General features: G+C 36.7%; 1 protein-coding gene and 1 pseudogene across 1 annotated transcript in view; one reads left to right on the forward strand and one right to left on the reverse strand.

Annotated features, from left to right (window-relative positions):
• The window catches only part of LOC103196423 (arylacetamide deacetylase-like 2), a 29,600-nt gene extending 13,033 nt beyond the window's left edge, over nt 1-16,567 (reverse strand). The window contains exons 1-3 of the mRNA XM_007940162.1: nt 16,430-16,567; nt 11,770-11,992; nt 5,971-6,040 (exon numbers count right to left, since the gene is read on the reverse strand). Coding sequence (XP_007938353.1) covers nt 5,971-6,040; nt 11,770-11,992; nt 16,430-16,567 — 431 coding nt within the window. The remainder of the gene's footprint in view (nt 1-5,970; nt 6,041-11,769; nt 11,993-16,429) is intronic.
• On the forward strand, nt 13,784-13,900 carry LOC122149959 (annotated as a pseudogene).
• Nucleotides 16,568-18,957: the final 2,390 nt, after the last annotated feature.

Here is an 18,957-nt window from a genome sequence, read left to right on the forward strand (position 1 = left end):
ATTTTTAGCAGTGGACCTGGCCACATCCTTCTTCCTAGTCTGTCTTAATCTGGAAGATCCATTGAAACCTGTTTATCATAGGTGACCCTACTGTTATTTGAAATACTTGTGGCATAGCTTCCAGTATCACAACAACATGCAAACCAACACATAATGAGAAACTGACAAATGAGTAGTGGTCCATATATGTAGACCAGTAAAAATGAAAGAATGCTTCTTTCTTTTAGCTTTGTTTTCAGACTTACGTTTTTCTTTTTTGGGTTTAATAATGCAAATACTTGTAAAGACATATTAAATAAATAAATAAATAGATACTGCCATCAAGTTGATTCTGAATTGTAGCAACCCCATAAGACAGAGTAGAATTAACCCATAGGGTGGTTTTTCCAAGGCTGTAAATCTTTACGACAGTGCAGTACCTCACCTTTCTTCCACAGAGAAGATTTTAGGTTCAAACCACTGATCTTTTAACAGCTGAATGCTTTAACTACTCTGCCAGCAGAGCTCTGTAAATATCTATACTAAAGTTTAAATGTTGCCCAGATGTTCCTTAAAATTTTATCACAAACTACATTTGTTGTTAGGTGCCATTGAGTTGGCTCTGCCTCATAACAACTCTGTGTTCAACAGAATGAAACATTGCTGGGTCCTGCGCCAGCCTCACAATCCCTGCTATACTTAAGCTCATCGTGGTAGCTGCTGTGTCAATTCATCTCATTGAGGGCCTTCCCCTTTTTCACTGACCCTCCATTTTACCAAGCATAATATCCTTCTCCAGGGAATGGACCCTCCTGGCAACATGATCAAAGTAGGTCAGACAAAGTCTCGCCATTCTCGCTTCCAAGGAGAATGGCTGAACTTCTTCCAGGACAGATTTGTTAGTTCTTCTGGCAGTTCATGATACTTTCAGTATTCTTCACCAACACCACAACTCAAAAGCGTCAACTCTTCTTTGGTCTTCCTTATTCATTTTCCAGCTTTCACATGTCTATGTGGTGACTGAAAACACCATAGCATGGGTTAGGTGTACCTTAGTCTTCAAAGAGACATCTTTACTCTTCAGCATTTTAAAGAGATCTTTTGTAGTAGATTTGCCCAATGCAATATGTCCTCTAATTTCTTCACTACTACTTCCACAGTTGTTCATTGTGGAAACAAATGATATGAAATCTTTGACAACTTCAATCTTTTCTCCATTTTTCTTGATGTTGCCTACTGGTCCAGTTGTGAGGATTTTTATTTTCTTTATATTAAGGTGTAATCCATACTGAAGACTGTAGCCTTCAATCTTCATTAGTAAGTACTTCCATACTTCTTCACTTTCAGGAGGCAAGGTTGTGTCTTCTGCATATCAGGCTGTTAATGAGTCTTCCTCCAATCCTGATGCCATGTTCTTCTTCACATAATTCACCTTCTAGGATTATTTGTTCAGTATACAGATTGAATAAGTATGGTGAAAGGGTACAGCTCCCTTCCTGATTTTAAACCATGAAATATCCCTGAATAACAGTCTCCTGGTTTGTGCACAGGTTCCTCATGAGCACAATTAAGTTGCAATTCCCATTCTTCTCAATCTTATCCATAATTTGTTATGACCTATACAGTTGAATTCCTTTGCATGGTCAATAAAACACAAGTAGACATCTTTCTGGTATTTGCTTTCAGCCAAGATCCGTCTGAGATCAGCAATGATACCCTCGTTCCACAGCCTCTTCTGAATCCAGCTAACATTTCTGGAAGTTCCCTATCAATATGTTGCTCTATTTTTGAATTCTCTTCAGCAAGATTTTACTTGCATGTGATGTTAATAATATTGATAATTTCCACATTTTTGGGGATCACTTTTCTTTGCAATGGTTACAAATATGGATCTCTTCCAGTCAGTTGGCCAGGGAGCTGTCTTCCAAATTTCTTGGCATAGCTGAGTGAGTGCCTCTAGCGCAGCACCCATTTGTTGAAACATCTCAATAGGTGTTCTGTCAATTCCTGGAACTCTGATTTTTTGCCATTTTCTTCAGCGCAGCTTTGACTTTTTCCTTCAATACCATAGGTTCTTGATCATATGGCACCTCTTCAAATGGATGAACATTGACCAATTCTTTTTGATACAGTGACTCTATGCATTCCTTCCATCTTCTTTTGATGTTTCCTGCATAATTCAATATTTTGCCCACAGAAGCTTTCAATATTGCAACTCGTGGCTTAAATTTTTTCCTCAGTTCTTTCAGCTTGAGACATGTCAAGCATATTCTTCCCTCTTGGTTTTCTAACTCCATGTCTTTGCACATTTCATTATAATAATTGTCTTTGTCTTATCGAGCTGCTCTTTGAAATCTTCTGTTCAGCTCTTTTATCTTGTCATTTCTTCTGTTTGCTTTAGCTACTCTCCATTCAAGAGCAAGTTTCAGAGTCTATATTCTGACATTCATTTTGGTCTTTATTTCCTTCCTGTTTTTTTTAATTACCTTTTGCTTTCTTTATGGATGATGTCCTTATGTCATCCCACAATTCCTTTGGTTTTCCACCATTAGTATTCAATACATCAAATCTATTCTTTAGATGATCTCTAAATTTGGGTGGGATATAATCAAGGTCATATTTTCACTCCTGTGAACTTGTTTTAATAGTCTTCAGCTTCAACTTAAACTTGTATATGAGAAGTTGATGGTCTGTTTCAAAGTGAGCTCCTGACCTTGTTTTGGCTGTAGATAATGAGCTTCTCCATCACCTCTTTGCACAGATGTACTCGATCTGATTCCTGTGTACTCCATCTGGAGAAGTCTACGTGTATAGCCACCATTTTTGTTGTTGAAAAAAGGTATTTGCAGTAAGTTGTTGCTCTTGCAAATTTCTATCATGTTATCTTCAGCATCATTTCTATAACCAATGCCATATTTCCCAACTACTGGTGATTCTTCTTCATTTCCAACTTTTGTATTCCAATCACCAGTTTTAATCAGCATATTTTGATTGCATATTTGGTCAATTTCAGACTGCAGAAGTTGGTAAAAATTTTCAGTGTCCTCGGTTTTGGTGGATGATGTGTACATTTGAATAATAATATTATTAATTGATCTTCCTTGTAGGCTTATGGATATTAACCTATCACTGACAGCATTGTGCTTCAGGATAGATCTTGAAACATTCTGTATGAAAAGAAATGCCACACCTTTCCTTCAATTTGTCATCCCCAGCATAGTAGTTCATATGATTGTCTGATTTAAAATTGTCAAAACCAGTCAAAATGTTTCAGCTCACTAATCTCTGGTGGTGTAGTGCCTAAGGAATTTGACTACTAAGCAGATGATTGTCAGTTCAAACCCACCAGCCACTCTGTGGAAGGAAGACTGAGCAATCTACTTCCATAAAGATTTACCACCTCGGAAACCTGAAGGGGGTCATTATGAGTCAGAATCAACTCCATGGTAGTGAGTTGCTTTTTTTTTTTTAATGCCAAGGATATCAATCTTTATGTGTTCCATTTCATTTCGACAACTTCCAATTTTCCTAGATTCATATTTCATACATTCCATGTTCTGATTATTAAGTCCAATTATTTCTAAACTACACTAAGAAAATTCGATATAAGGGATAATTCAAAAATAAGTATATACCAAAAAGATTTTGATATGTGTTACTACAAACATCTGAGTTTTAGGCTTTTGAGGGTAAAACCAAATCAACTACTGTCAAGTCCATTACAATTCATAGTGGTCTCATGTGTTTCAGAGTAGAACTGTACCCCATGGAGCTTTCAGTGGCTGAGTTTTCAGAAGTAGATTACTAGGCCCTTCTTCTGAAATGCTCAGGATGGATTTGATTCTGCCTTTCAGTTAGCAAGGGAAAATGTTTCTACTATCCAAGAAAGCATCAAATTTGTTCCACATGGGGAAGCATAACACATTTTAAGAATTTGACACCATGTATAAGTCAAGCTGTCATTTGAACAGAACAAGAGGATATTGCATGGTTTAAAATCAGGCAGGGAGTGCCTCTGGGTTGTATTTTTTCACCATTCTTATTCAATCTGTATGCTGAGCAAATAATCTGAGAAGCTGGACTACATGAAGAAGATCATGCCACCAGGATTGGAGGAAGACTAGTTAACAACCTCTGATACTCATACAACACAACATTGTTTGCTGAAAGTGAGGATGACTTGAAGCACTTACTGATGGAGATTAAAGACTACAGTCTGTAGTGTGGATTACCTCTCAACATAAAGAAAACCAAAATCCTCACAACTGGACCAACATGCAGCATCACAATAAATGGAGAAAAGATTGAAGTTGTTAAAGATTTCATATTATTTGTTTCCACAATTGACACCAATGGTAGCAGCAGTGGAGACATCAGACACCATGTTGCACTGGGCAAATCTGCTGCAACAGAACTCTTTAAAGTGCTGAATAGCAAGTAGGTCTCTAGAAGACTAAGGTGTGCCTGAACCAAGCCATGATATTTTCAGTAGCCTCATATGCATATGAAAGCTGAACAATGAATAAGGAAGACCCAAGAAAAGTTGATGCTTTTGCATTGTGCTGTTGGCAAAGAATGCTGAAAGTACCATGGACTGCTAAAAGAACTAACAAATCTGTCCTGGAAGAAGTGCAGCCAGAATGCTTCTTGGAAACGAGAATAGCCAGACTTCATCTTACCTATTTTGGTCATGTTGTCAGAAGGGATCATTCCCTGGAGAAGGATATCATGGTTGGTAAAGTGGAGGGTCAATGAAAAAGGGGAAGGACCTCAACAAGATGATTTACTCAGTGGCTGCTACGATGGGCTCAGATGTGGCAAGGATTGTGAAGCTGGCATAGGACCCGGCAGTGTTTCATTCTGTTGTTCATGGGGTTGCTATGAGTCAGAGCCAACTCAATGGCACCTAACAACAACAACGTAAGTGTTGTTATATTAGTATATTAGTATATTCAAACATATTTAAAATAATAAGTTTGTAAATTACTTCAAAATCTATGTAGGTGAAAATGATAACAATATTCTAAATCAGAAATATCTCTGAAAATATGATCAAATCATCTATTAAATTTTCTCTTGTAACTTCTGTAGCTCCTAGCTTAAAAGAATGCTATATCATTATGTCCTTTTAGGGCTATTGGATTAGAAGTCTCTAAATATATATATATATATATATATATATATATATATATATATAAAATATATAAACTATGTACTAGGGAAGAAAGATTTCTTTCTGAGGGTGATGGCTTTCAGGGTATACCAGGATGAGTAAGAAACTATTGAATTGTACAAAGATATTTTTGTATGTTCTGCAAAATCAAGAATATAATATCACTTTTTCTAAGAGTAGTTTAAAATTATCAGCAAGCCCCAACTTTTACCTCCTATCTCATTACAAACAAGAATTTTTATAAAGTTCAATATTTTATTACCAGCCCAAACACAATCTAACAACCCAAATGTGTGATAGTTCATTTACTTATTTTTATACAAATAAAATGCACTTTCTATATTTTTGCCAACCGCATCCTCATTCCACAAGCTATTTTCATAAGTGTGCTATGCCAATTTTTGTATATGTTTCTGTCAGAAAAAAAAAAAAAATTCTTAACATGCTTAGAAAGTACTTCACTGCAGGAGGATGCTGTTGGCAATAGAAGTAGAAGTAGTATTATTTTTGTAAAAACATGGTAATTCCTCCCATCCTGCTATATTACTTGAGACTAAAACAAGACTTTATATGACCTGAGTTTTATGTGCCTAGTAATATCATGACAGTGCTTCCAAAACTGCTCATCCTGAGTTCTCACAATGGTGAGAGAATAATGTGATACTAGCCTTCTTTGAAGAGTGGTACATGCTGCAGTTCTAACAAATGAAAAATATTAACATCTTAAAATTCTATTTGAGGCATAACTGACTTGATTTGGAATAGAACTATGCAGTGAAGGCAAAAATCATAGTAGCCAAAGAATATAATTCTCTTACTCCACTGCCACAACAACAGCATCAAGTCTGTTTGATGTCCATCTATTCAGAAGGTCATAAGCAGTCAACTCTGAAAGGGAAAGATAAAGTTAAAAGTGTTCCCTGTAACTCAGAAACAACAGAAATGACATGTAGCTATGAACTTGGAAAATAATGCCTGTGAGTGTTACCTAGTAACATTTATTATCCACCCATTCAGAGGTACTTGAGTCAGCATGACACACTCTGCCCATCTTTAGCAATCTGGGAAATTTCCTCCTGGATAAAAAGATGACTTTGCTAATTGGTGCTTTGGGGTGGGGAAGCTAGGTTCTGATATTCTTTTGTCACCTGCTGTCTGAAAATATTGTGGCCATAGTGCACTCTACTCTACTCCTGCAGGCAGCATGGTTCACAGGGAGGAGAAAGAGTCAGCAGGGCCAGTCACCGTAGCTTGGTAAATTTGTTGCCATGGAATGGATCCTGACTCATAGTGACCCTATGGGACAGAGTCAATCTGCTCTATAGAGTTTGCAAGGGTTTAACTCTTTACGGAAGCAGACTACCACATTTTTCTCCCATGGAGTGGCTGGTGGGTTCAAACAGAACTTTAGGTTTCTAGCCAGCTGAGCACTTAATCTTTGTGCCACTAAGGCTCATCTCCCTAACTCAAAAAGAACATTTCAACAACATATAGACACACACTCTCCAAAGTCTTCATCAGCATTAAGGTTTGTTTTGACTTTCATTTACCTGAATCCTATGTATATATCTCAATTGGTTTGGAACTCAGGGGAGAAAGAGATAATATGTATTAAGTCATTAAAATAAAACATTCACTAACATAGTTCTTCAACAACCTACATTTTCTTGGAATATGACCATTATGAGATGATTCATTAACCTTGTCATTAAGGCAGAGTCTAAGGAACAGCATCTAAATTTTGAGAGCACTCTTAGTAAATTGGTATGGAAATGTAAACATGCATATCCATCTTGGCATGCTTAGCTCACGTGTGCACGTGCACACACACACACACACACATACACACACACATCTTTCCCCATGTACTCACAAGTCTAATTTACCAGGAAGCTGACTATAAAGCCTGACTGTTTACAAAACCTGGAAAAATTCTCTGACATAAAAGAACCACAGCTTCCTAGAAATTCAGAGAACTCAAGAGTTGTGATCAAATTCTAGACTTTCCTATGGTGTCCCTTGCAAATTAGTAAAACTTAAAATTAAAATTTATTTAAGTACTAATATAGTGTAAAAAGGATTTCTGGTGCCCTAGTGCCTAAGGCATTTGACTGCTTACAAGAAGGCTGGTGGTTCAAGCCCAGCAGCCATTCCTCAGAAGGAAGATTGGCCAATCTACTTCTGTAGTGATACTGTCTTGGAAACAAACCCAAGGAGGAGTCGCTATGAGTCAGATCCTACTCCACAGCAATGAGTTTTTGTTTTTTTTTTTTAATAGTGAAAAAACATTAAGAAGAAAAAAAGTTAATAACTAGTCTTTTAGGTAGAAAGAATAATGTTTTGGTTAGAGTTTGAGTTGATAATTTGTAAGAATATGTGGAGACAAAGCCAGGACAGTGAAAGAATCCTGGGGAACAAGGACATTTAAGAAGCATAAATCTGAATAATCTATAATCTTGCTTGTTATTTGTTTGATGGACGAAGGGGGTAGATAACAATCAGTGGCAGAAAGAAGCCCAGGAGAAATTTTGTCATAAAAAAACAATGAGAGAAGCAACAAGTGTCAAGGAAGGACAAAATGATGTTTATCAAATGAAGAAGATTATAAAGCATGAAGAATTAAATAAAGGAACACAAGGGAATAGGGAAGGACTAGAGCCAACAGTTTATAAAAATAAGTTTTGTTGTAGGGGAAAACCTCTAAAACCTTCAATAAAAATTCAGAGGATTTATTCAGCATTAGAGAGCTGTTTGAAAGGGAAATTATCAGCTCACATAATTGAAAACATGACAATTTCAGTGAGAGGTTTCCAAACAGGGACTGATAGAGGGCAACAAAGAGATTACAATAAAATCATTGACTGGTTAGTCCTTGATTGAGGACACAAAAGGGAGGGATAGACTTAGGGGAAGGCTTCCGTTGGATACAAGTGCTTAGATATGCTTAGGCAAGCTACAGAGATTTACAGTCATAGTCACAGGATGCTTACAATGCATATTTTCTGGAACAGGTTATGAAAATATCTAGGTTGATGCAAAACATTTATCAGGGCCAGAGCTAGTGAAAAGTATTAACACCAAGGTTTCTTTCTTAGAAACTGCTTGTGTAAGCAAATCTTGGTTGCCTGGGAACCTTAGATAATGCATTGGTTGCCTATGGTTTCTTCTTTAGACTTCATTTCTATATACTTTTTATGAAAGGAATATTTCTTAAGGCCATTTTACCCTAATACACCTTTGTTAAAAAAAACCTTCCTTGGCGTGCATTCCATCCACGTCCTGGCTTGACTGCAGGGAAAACGTTCCCTTAGGTATTATGGTTGTTTAACCAGGTAAGGACCCCAAGAGCAAGCCTTTGTGAAAATTCTGATCTAATTTTCCTGAAAGCAGCATAAACCTAGTTTTAATTCAGGCAACTTACTTTTGAATAAAGGTTTAGAAAAATCTCTTTTATAATCCGAAAGTAAAGGAAAATGATAAAGGACTAACTAGAGAGATGGATTCAGGATGAAATATTTTTGTTTGTTTGATTGATTTATCTGTATTTTTTTATATATATGAATGTGATCATTAAATATTCAAGAGTCAATTCAAAAACTAAAACATGTTTGACATAGAGAATGTCAGAGAGATGGTGACAATATATCTAGGATAAGAGCCATATGATCCTAACAAAAGTACCAAGTCCAATCTTATCAAAAGCGGAGATAGCTTGTCCTCTGAGAGTTTTGGAAGGAAATGAAATAAAGATTTTGTAAAATTCTTAAATTAATAGAAGGGAAGGGTAGAGCTGGGGATGAAAACTGCAAAACTTTGAGATCATATGATTCCTCATATTCTCTGCATTCACTGAAATAATAATAAGCATGATCTCTAGATGAGTGAGAAGGGCTTAGTGTCCTGTAGTGACCCAGATTCAGAAGAGCCAATGAGAAGAACAAGAGAGAAAGCTGATCCATTATATCTGATCATGTTACAGGGTTTCTGAGTCACAGTGTGGGCAGGCGTGGCATTAGTTGCCAAAGGCAGTCTAGTCTGGTCTAACGTGTTCTTGGACCAGTAACATCAGCATCAACTGGGAATTGACTTGCAAAGACAGTTCTCAGACCCCACCACAGAATTACTGAAATTCTATAGTGGGGCCCTACTATCTGTGCTTTAACAATCCTTCCAACTTATTCTGATGCACTTAAATTTGAGAACCACTGGCTTAAGACTTATACCTTACTGTCAGTAGAAAGCAACTGTTCCCTTTCCTCACCTGTAAGAGCATATGCTCCAGTTCATTGTTTCAGGTTCTTTCAAAATCTTAGATGAAAAAGAACAATCTTTGTAAGGACTCCCTGAAGGGTTTGTCAAGCACTTACTTCCTAAGTTATTATAAAATTCAACCCTGAGTCACACCACCCCAGAGAATTCTTTACTGCATCATATCCCCTACTGCTAGAATAGCTTTTATTAATTATATGTCTTGGTGTCATGCTATCAGCCCATACTTATATATATGTAAAAGGCTGATATATAAAAATCAATAGCTTACTGTAAGGATGGGTTTTAAGAAGTTCATTATATAATAGAAAGTCTTTATATAAGGCCAAAGAGCTGGATGTCTCCTCTCAGTATAAGAAAGAATCCAGTTTTGTATTTTTCTTACTTGTTTGTTGACCTATTTTTATTTGTTTGTTTTGCTTTTACTCTATTGACTGAAAAATGAATAAAACACATATGGGAGAAGATTCCTGTTTCCCACTTGTCCTCTACTTTTGCCTCCTTTCTTCCCTTTTATTGTTGTCTACCATTCTACCCTGTGAACCATGACTAACTGACAAATCATAAGGCTTGCAAAAACATTACTTTTCTGATGTTTTTCAGGATTGCATTAATGAAACTAAGCAAGTAGCACAAGAATAGGACAGACCTCCAACCACAAGTTGTGGTTGAATACTGCTGCCTAAATCAAACTGCAAAACTGCCTCAGTTTTCCCCATCCTATAAAAAAGTCACAGTCCTTCTCCTGTTGGGAGCTCTGTGATCTTCAGATGCTCCCTGATGCACATCAGCTGAATAAAGTCTTTAACTGCTATTTAAGTCACTTAAATCATTTTCTTTTGACAAGTCAACATGAAATTTTGGAACTGATTATCGTTATGTTCTTCTCACAGTATCAATTGGTATAAGAAATATAAAGAAGAAAACTAGAAAGCCAAAATTACAAGCTACCCTATTTCCCTTTTCAGCATTTTGTATATCAATCTGAGTCTATGCGCCTCTCAATTTCCATGCTTATTTCCTCTTTGCCTAAAAGGGTGCAAAAAGAAAAAGATTCATTTGTTATCTATTCATCTTTCTCCAATTCTATTTATTTGTTTGATTTTGTTATTTAGATTAAGCAGAACAGTGGCTCACCATATACTACTATCATCCCATGATGGAGTTTTCATAAAGGTAAATTTATTTATCTTTTTGTTTTGAATTAGCTATAAATATCTCTTAGAATCATCACCATAGATAAGGGGGGAAACTAAACTTCACAGGAATCCTTTATTATTCATAAAGCTATTTTGTGTTTTCCTTGGCTGCTAACCAGAAGGCTAGTGGTTCAAACCCACTAGCTGATCTGCAGGAGGAAGGTGAGGCAATCTACTCCTGTAAAGATTTACAGCCTTGGAAATGCTGTTGGGGTTGCTACCAGTCAGATTTGACTCAATGGCAATGTTTGATTTTGGTTTGGTTTTAGAGTCAATGTTATCGAAGCATTTTGAGTTTGACCACACTTAACATTGTTGCTGTCAGTAACAACAAACTTGTTCTTGCAAAAACCAAAAGCATATGCTTTCGATTTATCATTTAAACATCTGCTTCACTTAACAGTTTCTGCTCCTGAATATATTCTGATCTCGATGAAAAAAGTGTTAGTACTTGACATACTCATAGCATAGTTTAATTTGATGCATATTGTTTCAATATGAAAGCTGGGGAGAAGAAAATGTTTACCAAAAAACAAAACAGAAAAAACCTGAATTCACATTCTCCATGATATTATTTGCCAAAGAGTATGTCAACAAACACATATCTATATCTAGGGTTATCTATAAGGAGCTGTGGTGGTGTAGTGGTTAGGCGCTTGGCTGCTAACCAAAAGATTGGTGGTTCAAACCCATCAGCTACTCCACGGAAGAAATATGAGGCAGTCTGCTTCAGTAAAGAAGCCTTGGAAACCCAGTGGGGGGTTCTATGAGTTGAGGGTTATCTATCTATCTAGCTGTCTATCTACCTGTATATCTATCATTATCTAATATCTAATATTTATACCTATAATTAAATTAGGAGCTCTGGTGATATAATGCATAAGGCATTTGACTGCTAACCAGAAGGTTGGTGGTTCAAACCCATCAGCCACTCTGTGGAAAGTAGACTGGGCAATCTACTTCCATAAAGATTTACCACCTCAGAAACCCAAAAGGGATTGTTATAAGTTGGAATTGACTCAATAGCAGTGAGTTTTTTTTTTTTTTTAATAATTGCATTTATATAAATATACATATTTATAGAAAATATTGTTTATATCAAAAACATACAACCAGTTATACATTTTTCTTATGATATGATGAACTTACTGAAACTTCCAAAACAAAAGGCACCACCATGAAAATAAATTACAGCTCGTCTCAGTGTTTCTGACTTCCTTTTAGGCAAGTACAAGCGTACTGGAATGTCAATAAATGTGATATCGGTCACTGTAAGATGTTCATCGGAAAGTGGTTGGGTATAGTCCAGTGTGTACAACATGGAAATAAATTCTTCAAATCTCATAATACCTATATTTTCAAGAAACAAAGCCTGTAGGCAAAACAAAAGAAAAATTAAACAATTTTTAAATACCATCAAATTCATATAAAGAGAAAATAGAAAAGTAAAGAAGAAAACATAAACAAAATAAATGAAAACAAACTGAACATTTTATGAAAATTATTTTCAGTGTTGTATAGATCTAGTGCATAATTGTCACATTTGAAAATCTCAGATGTTCAGTATTTTAGATGAAGATGTTATCTTATTCAAAAGACATCAATTTGCTAGCAGTTTCTTCTATTCCTGTTCTACTTATTTCTTGATTCTAAAGTTTTATTTGAAAATTTTCTGGTATTGTAATTGTTTTTCTTTTTAGGTAGCCATGTTGCTATACTATCCTTTTTTAATTCTCATTGTTCATCTTATTTAAACCAAAATTTTAAGTATCATTTTAAAACAACATTACAGATGATCTGAATTTCCTGGTTCTCAACTTTAGATAAATTTATTTTATTCCTGGAGGGTGTGTGGGGCATATTTGATGCCATTGGGGGTAAAAAAAAAAAAAAAAAAGAAAGAAAGAAAGAAAACTCTCCCTGTTATTTCTGACCGTTTTCTCTAGGATCTTTTTTTCTCTGAATAAGAGCATATTAAAAAAAAAAAAAAATTCCCATCAAAGCAATTCCTACTCATGGTGGCCGGGTATATGACAGAGGAGAATCCTGCCCTACACAGTTTTCACGATTGTGACCTCTCAGAAGCAGATGGCCAGGCTTTTTTTCCAAGGCACCTCTGGGTGGATGCAAACTGTCAGACAACTTTTCAGTTATTAGTAAAGCACTTAAGTAGGGACTCTAACAGCACTTTAAGCTGACTTTATTACTACAATTATTCTCAGGAATTTAAGGCCCTGGTAGCACAATGGTTAAGTGCCCAGCTGCCAGCCAAACGGTTGGCACTTAAACCCACCCAGATGCTCTGCAAGACAATGATGTAACAGTCTGCTTCCGTAAAGATTTGCAGCCTTGGAAAACCTATACCAAAAAGTACCAAACTCACTGCCATCGAGTCGACTCTGACCCATAGCGACCTCTCCTTGGGTTTCTGAGGAGGTATCCTGGATTGCCCAGTCTTCCTTCCAAGGAGTGGCTAATGGGTTTAAACTGCCAGCCTATGGGATAGTTCTATTCTGTTCTATAATGTCACTGTGTGAGTCAGAATTGACTAAACAGCAACGGGTCTTGAGAGGACCTTGCCTGGGTGGCGGCTTACAAATAGCCCAAGGCCAAAATGTTTGCATCAAAATACCAAATATCCTTTACCTAAAAAGCTCCTGCAGAAATCCTGATGTGGATTGACAAGAAACTAGTTTAGGAAAGTGGCAGAAGGAGCTAGGAAGTAGTGAGAAGACATATTTCATAGGGTAAACAAGCAAGCACATTGTTTTTCCTCCATTAAGTTTATTTGATCTATTTATGTATCTATTTATTTATTTATTTTTGCTAAAGTAGCCTATTTTATTTTTTCTATTTCTCCTCTATCCAATTTCCCAAAAATAAAATCACTGAATAAAAACCTGGCTAGGGCCAATTTGCTAAAAATTTAAGAAATAGCTATTTTGCTATATTTTTCAAATTTACAAAGGATTGGTTACAAAATATGTATTTTCAAATATATTGCATAAATATGAATGTGTTTATTTTAAATTTACATAAATGTGTTATTTACACATTTTTATGAATATACATTTCTTGCATCCTTGAAGAACATAATAATCTTAAAGGATTATGGTTAAAGGGCACAATGTCTTGAAATGGATTGTCTGGTTTTACATTCCTAGTCTGGGCCATACCAGCCTGAACGCGCCGATCTCGTTTGATCTCGGAAGCTAAGCAGGGTCGGGCCTGTTTAGTACTTGGATGGGAAACCGCCTGGGAATACCAAATGCTGTAGGCTTTTGCCTCTGCTTTCTTGGGAGCTCTGGTAGCATAGTGGCTAAGGCACTTCACTGCTAACCAGAAGGCTGGTGGTTCAAACCCACCAGCCACTCCTCGGAAGGAAGGTTGGGCAATCTACTTCTGTAGTGATACTGCCTGGGAAACCCAAGGAGGGGTCGCTATGAGTCGGGTCTGACTCCATGGCACATAACAACAACAATAGTCTACCAAATACTAGAATATGTCCTGTAGTAAATTTTTCCCAGTACTTTCATTTTCTCATCTATATAATGGTAATAACAATACAATCCTCCGTGGGTTGTAGTAGAGTTTAAATGAGTTAGGATTTTCAGTGCAAGTAGAAGAGTGCCAAGCATAGTTATATATATTCAATAAATAAACCCATACTCTTGGCATGGGTATATACATTCAATAAATCTTATCCTACTTTCATAGTGATACCGCCTCAGAAACCCAAGGAGGGGTCGCTATGAGTTGGGTCCGACTCAACAGCACATAACAACAACAACATTATGATTTAAGTGTTTTTAACTAATGATAATTCGTGATAATTTAATCTAACTGAATATAATCAAGTAGAATATCCCTTAAAGTGAGTTTTGGAAAATGGATAAATTTAGGTAATTTGTCATTTGGTAAATTGGTTTTTAAGAAGTAGATTTTTAGAAAGTTGTCTTTTCTCTTACATATTCTTTTTCAGAGTAGGTCCTTAAATATTTGTGAACAACAATGAAATCTACCACTTTGGAGATTATCTTGTGCTGTTCTAGTAATATACATGTTTTTTGTCAGAGCAACTCTGAAAGATATTTATTACTAGAACCTCCACTTTTTTTTTTTTTTTTTTAAAGTACAATGAAAGGTTAAGGAAATTGTCCAAGGGTTAGACTGATGCCAAAACCATGTTCATTCTACCAAACTCTTTCTCTCAATTTAACATGGTAAAGAATTTATTTTTTGAGACCATTTTTTTTTTCAAAAATCTTAATTTTTTACTTCCCTTCATATATTAGAAAAATTAATTATTCATTGTACAATCAGAACTTTAGTTACAAAATTTAGTTATAACAAGAAAACAAAATTACCCAGTCGGAAATTTAATTTATTGGAACAGTCTTTAACATGATTGTTGTTATTGTTGTTATGTGCCGTCGAGTCGGACCCTACTCATAGCAACCCCTCCTTGGGTTCCCCAGGCAGTATCATTAAGGTAGTAGATTGCCCCATCTTCCTTCCAAGGAGTGACTGGTGGGTTTGGGTAGGTGCTTTTCTCATTATTTTTAAAGGGAAAGCCACGTACAATATAAAATATATAAAGTGCATAATTTTATTATTGCAGGGCAATGACAAAAATAATTTGTAGTTGAGAAAGTAAAAGTAGAATTTTGGGGTTGGATGATCTGAGAATATCCTCATCCTGATGATGACAGGAACATCAGTCTCTGAATTTTAAGCACTTAACAATTAAGGAAGTTAGCAAGGCAGGGTCTCTGAGGAACCTGACACTTGCTTACCCATGTCTTCTTTCATTTTAATTTAAATCAAGTAGAAAGAGCATATGAAAAAGACACTGAGGGAGAAGATGATTAGAGAAACACCCATAATTACTTCTGTCTTCTAGATACTTCAAACATAGAAGTGAAAAACGACTAGACAGATGTAAAGACTTAGCAGGCACTTGCAGAAATTGTATGTGGTTTCATAGCTCTGATATGAGATATGACTGTAGGAAGCAGTATGGGACTGCCTCTCCCTCTTATGTGGTTGTTCTCTCTTCTTTGATGATCTACTGTTGTTACTGCCTTCTCTTTCCAGCCTCCTACTGTGACGATCATCAAAGAACCTTTCTGGAAGCAACCTGATTTAGCTGAAAGAATGTGAGTTTTGAATTCTGAAATTGTCACTTTCTAACTGCATAAGCTTTTCAGAATTTCTTTTCTGAAAAACTGGTAAACATAATCGCAAGGTTGTGAGGAATGAGTGGAGGTATATAATATAAAACGTGTATACATTCTAAGAGCTCAAAAAGTTAGTTTCTAACCGTATCTCCTCAGAAGGAAGGTTGGGCAATTTACTTCTGTAGTGATACTGCTTTGGAAACCCAAGGGGGGGGGGGTCGCCATGAGTCGGATACAATTCGACAGCAGTGGGAGTGGGTAACCGTATCTCCTATTTATAAAGGAACTATGTTTGCATGGATTTATAAGCACTTTACATATCCTAAATCAGATAATAACTGAAATTGAGCATGTGAAATGAATAAACAGAAGCCATTGAAAGAATAAGGTCCTTATACATCAAACATGTGTGAACCTGTTTAGACATAATCTGCTTGGAAGCAAGAATTCTGTCTCACTCTGCTTTTCACAGATGCAATATCTTACTTACTGTCATTTAATTGATTTATCCTAACAAATAATGATTCTTTGAAAGCTGTAATTAGTAGAAAGTTCTCAAGTACTCAAACTTAGACAACAAGACATCCCAATCTCCAGGAGAAAAAAAATAAAGACAATATTAATCTTACCACAAAGACACAAATTCTAGCACCTGCATCCATGGTCATTACTTTCCACCTTTCTTCAATGTTGTCTGGGATGGGTGTATAAATATAAAGGGCAAAGAGAATACAAAACAGTCCGAAACAGAATGCTTTGAACCTCATCTTCTCCCTTTTTCAGCTTCTCCAGAGTCTTGAGGTTAATTTTTTCCAATAAAACTGAATAATGGTGGCAGAGCTAATGTAGATCGAGTATGCTCTCAGAGCTCTGATCATCTTTACTACATGATGTTGATTTTCAATTCAAAAATTTCTGCAACTGTAATAACTTATTTTGAAATAATGATTCTTCAAAACAGATGTTGCAATTTATCAGGTCATGCATGCATTGTTATAAAGTAATTATAAACTCCTACTCTTGGGCAATCTACTTCCATAGTCATACTCCCTTGGAAACCCAAGGAGGGAAAGCTATGAGTCAGATCTGACTCAATGGTAGTGAGTAGTCTTTCTTTACTCTGTAATATCATATCTAAACTCATAATAACTAAACTATTAAGATCTAAATAAGATCCTTAACTGTAGGCATTTTTTATTGATAAATGAGTAAGCTATGAAATAAAATTCTGTGATTGGTTGGTTGTATGTTTTGGAGGGTGTGGTAGTTAAGTTTATATGTCAACCTGACTAGGCCTGGTTGAGTGGCTGGGCAGCTGGATATAGTTATTCCCCATGGTAAGAGTGGTACTTGTCTCCATGGTGGAATGTATTAGAGCAGGTGAGTAGCTGCTTCAGGGATGTGATCTGCTTCCTGTGTATAAGAAACAGCTTTAGGAATGGTCTCCAGTTTATGGCATGCTTGAATCCTGCATGTAGCCATGTCATTGTTCAGCAACCTGCCATGCTCTGCCGACCTTGAGACTTTTCAATGGACTTAAGTTAATGGCCTGCAGTGTGGTTTGGTAACATTGGGACTGTGTCTTTTTACTTGTCAACTTTGGACTTGTTAGTCTCAGCAGCCAGCAGCTGTCTGAATGAAGAAAAGCATCTATCTCCAGTGGGCCAGGAGCAGGAGGCAGAGCTGAACCCCAAGATTGAGGGGCTTTCACCCAGCCCTTAAAGACTGGCATTTTGAACTTGGACTTAAAGCCTCCAAATTGTAAGAATAAATTCCTGTTTTTTCAAGCCATCCCATTTGTGGTATATTTATGTGAGAGTGGTACTGTTGTTGTTGTTGTTATGTGCCGTCGAGTCGGCCCCGACTCATAGCGACCCCTCCTTGGGTTTCCGAGGCAGTATCACTACGGAAGTAGGATTGCCCAACCTTCCTTCTGAGGAGAGTGGTACTAGGTAACCAAAATAGAGGGATTCTGGTGGAGCATTGGTTAAAGCATTTAGATGCTAACCAGAAGGTCAGTGGTTCAAACCTTCCAGCTGATCTGCAAGAGCAAGATAAGGCTTCTGTAATGTCTTTGTGAGTTGAAATCAACTGAATGACTGTAGGTTTAGTGGGTTTGTAAGAAGAGCTTGAAAAAAAAGGTTTAGTTTATATTTAGTCAAATTGCAGTTTAATATCAGTGTCTTACTTATCTAGTGCTGTTATAACAGAAATACCACAAGTGGTTGGCTTTGACAAACAGAAATTCTGATTCTCACAGTTGAGCAGACTGGAAGTCCAAATTCAGAGTGCTTGCTCTAAAGGAAGACTTTCTCTTTCTGTCAGCTATTGGGGAAGATCCTTGTCTCTTTTAGCTTTTGCTTCTGGTAGATCTTGATATGGCTTAAATCTCTCTTCCCCCATCTCTGCTTCTTCTCTCCCCTGCTTATTTTATTTGTTTATTTTTTAATTGTCATCGGGATGAAAGTTTATAGAGCAACTTAATTTCCCAAACAACAGTTCATACACATTTTGTTTCATGACATTGATTACAATCCCCGTAATGTAACAGCTCTCTTACCACTTCTTCCTTGTGGTTACCCTTTCCCTGTGTCCTTCTTTCCAATGTATTCCTGCCCTCTGAGCTGTCTCCCTATACAAATATGCCACTCTGATCTCTCATGGTTGATTTTTCTAAAGTGTGTGCCTACCAAAAAAAAAAAAAAACCTCACTGCTGTCAAGTTGTCAAGTTGTCAAGTTGATTGGATTTATAGTGACCCCTCTTTGGGTTTCTGAGACAGTATCTCTACGGAAGTAGATCGCCCAATCTTCCTTCTGAGGAGTGGCTGGTGGGTTTTAACCACCAGTCTTCTGGTTAGCAGTCAAATGCCTTAGACACTACACCACCGAAGTCTGGTATAAAGGTTCACCTTATATGAATGTGCATTTTTGATTGGAAGCTAGGGGACTGAATTTAATTCCAGGTCCAATGCATGAGTAGGGGCCATAGGTTTGGGGGTTTCACCAGAATTTATCAGACCAGTAAGCCTGGGCTTTTTCATGACTTTCAATTTCGTTCCACATTTTTCTCCCACTCTATCCAAGATCTCCTACACTGATCCCTTTTGGAGTAGTTGACAGTACTAGCCGGGCACTATCTAGTTCTGTTCTCATAGT

Source organism: Orycteropus afer, unplaced genomic scaffold (assembly GCF_000298275.1).
Source record: "Orycteropus afer afer isolate SDZICR_OR568_19922 unplaced genomic scaffold, OryAfe1.0 scaffold00066, whole genome shotgun sequence".
NCBI classification, from domain to species: domain Eukaryota; kingdom Metazoa; phylum Chordata; class Mammalia; order Tubulidentata; family Orycteropodidae; genus Orycteropus; species Orycteropus afer.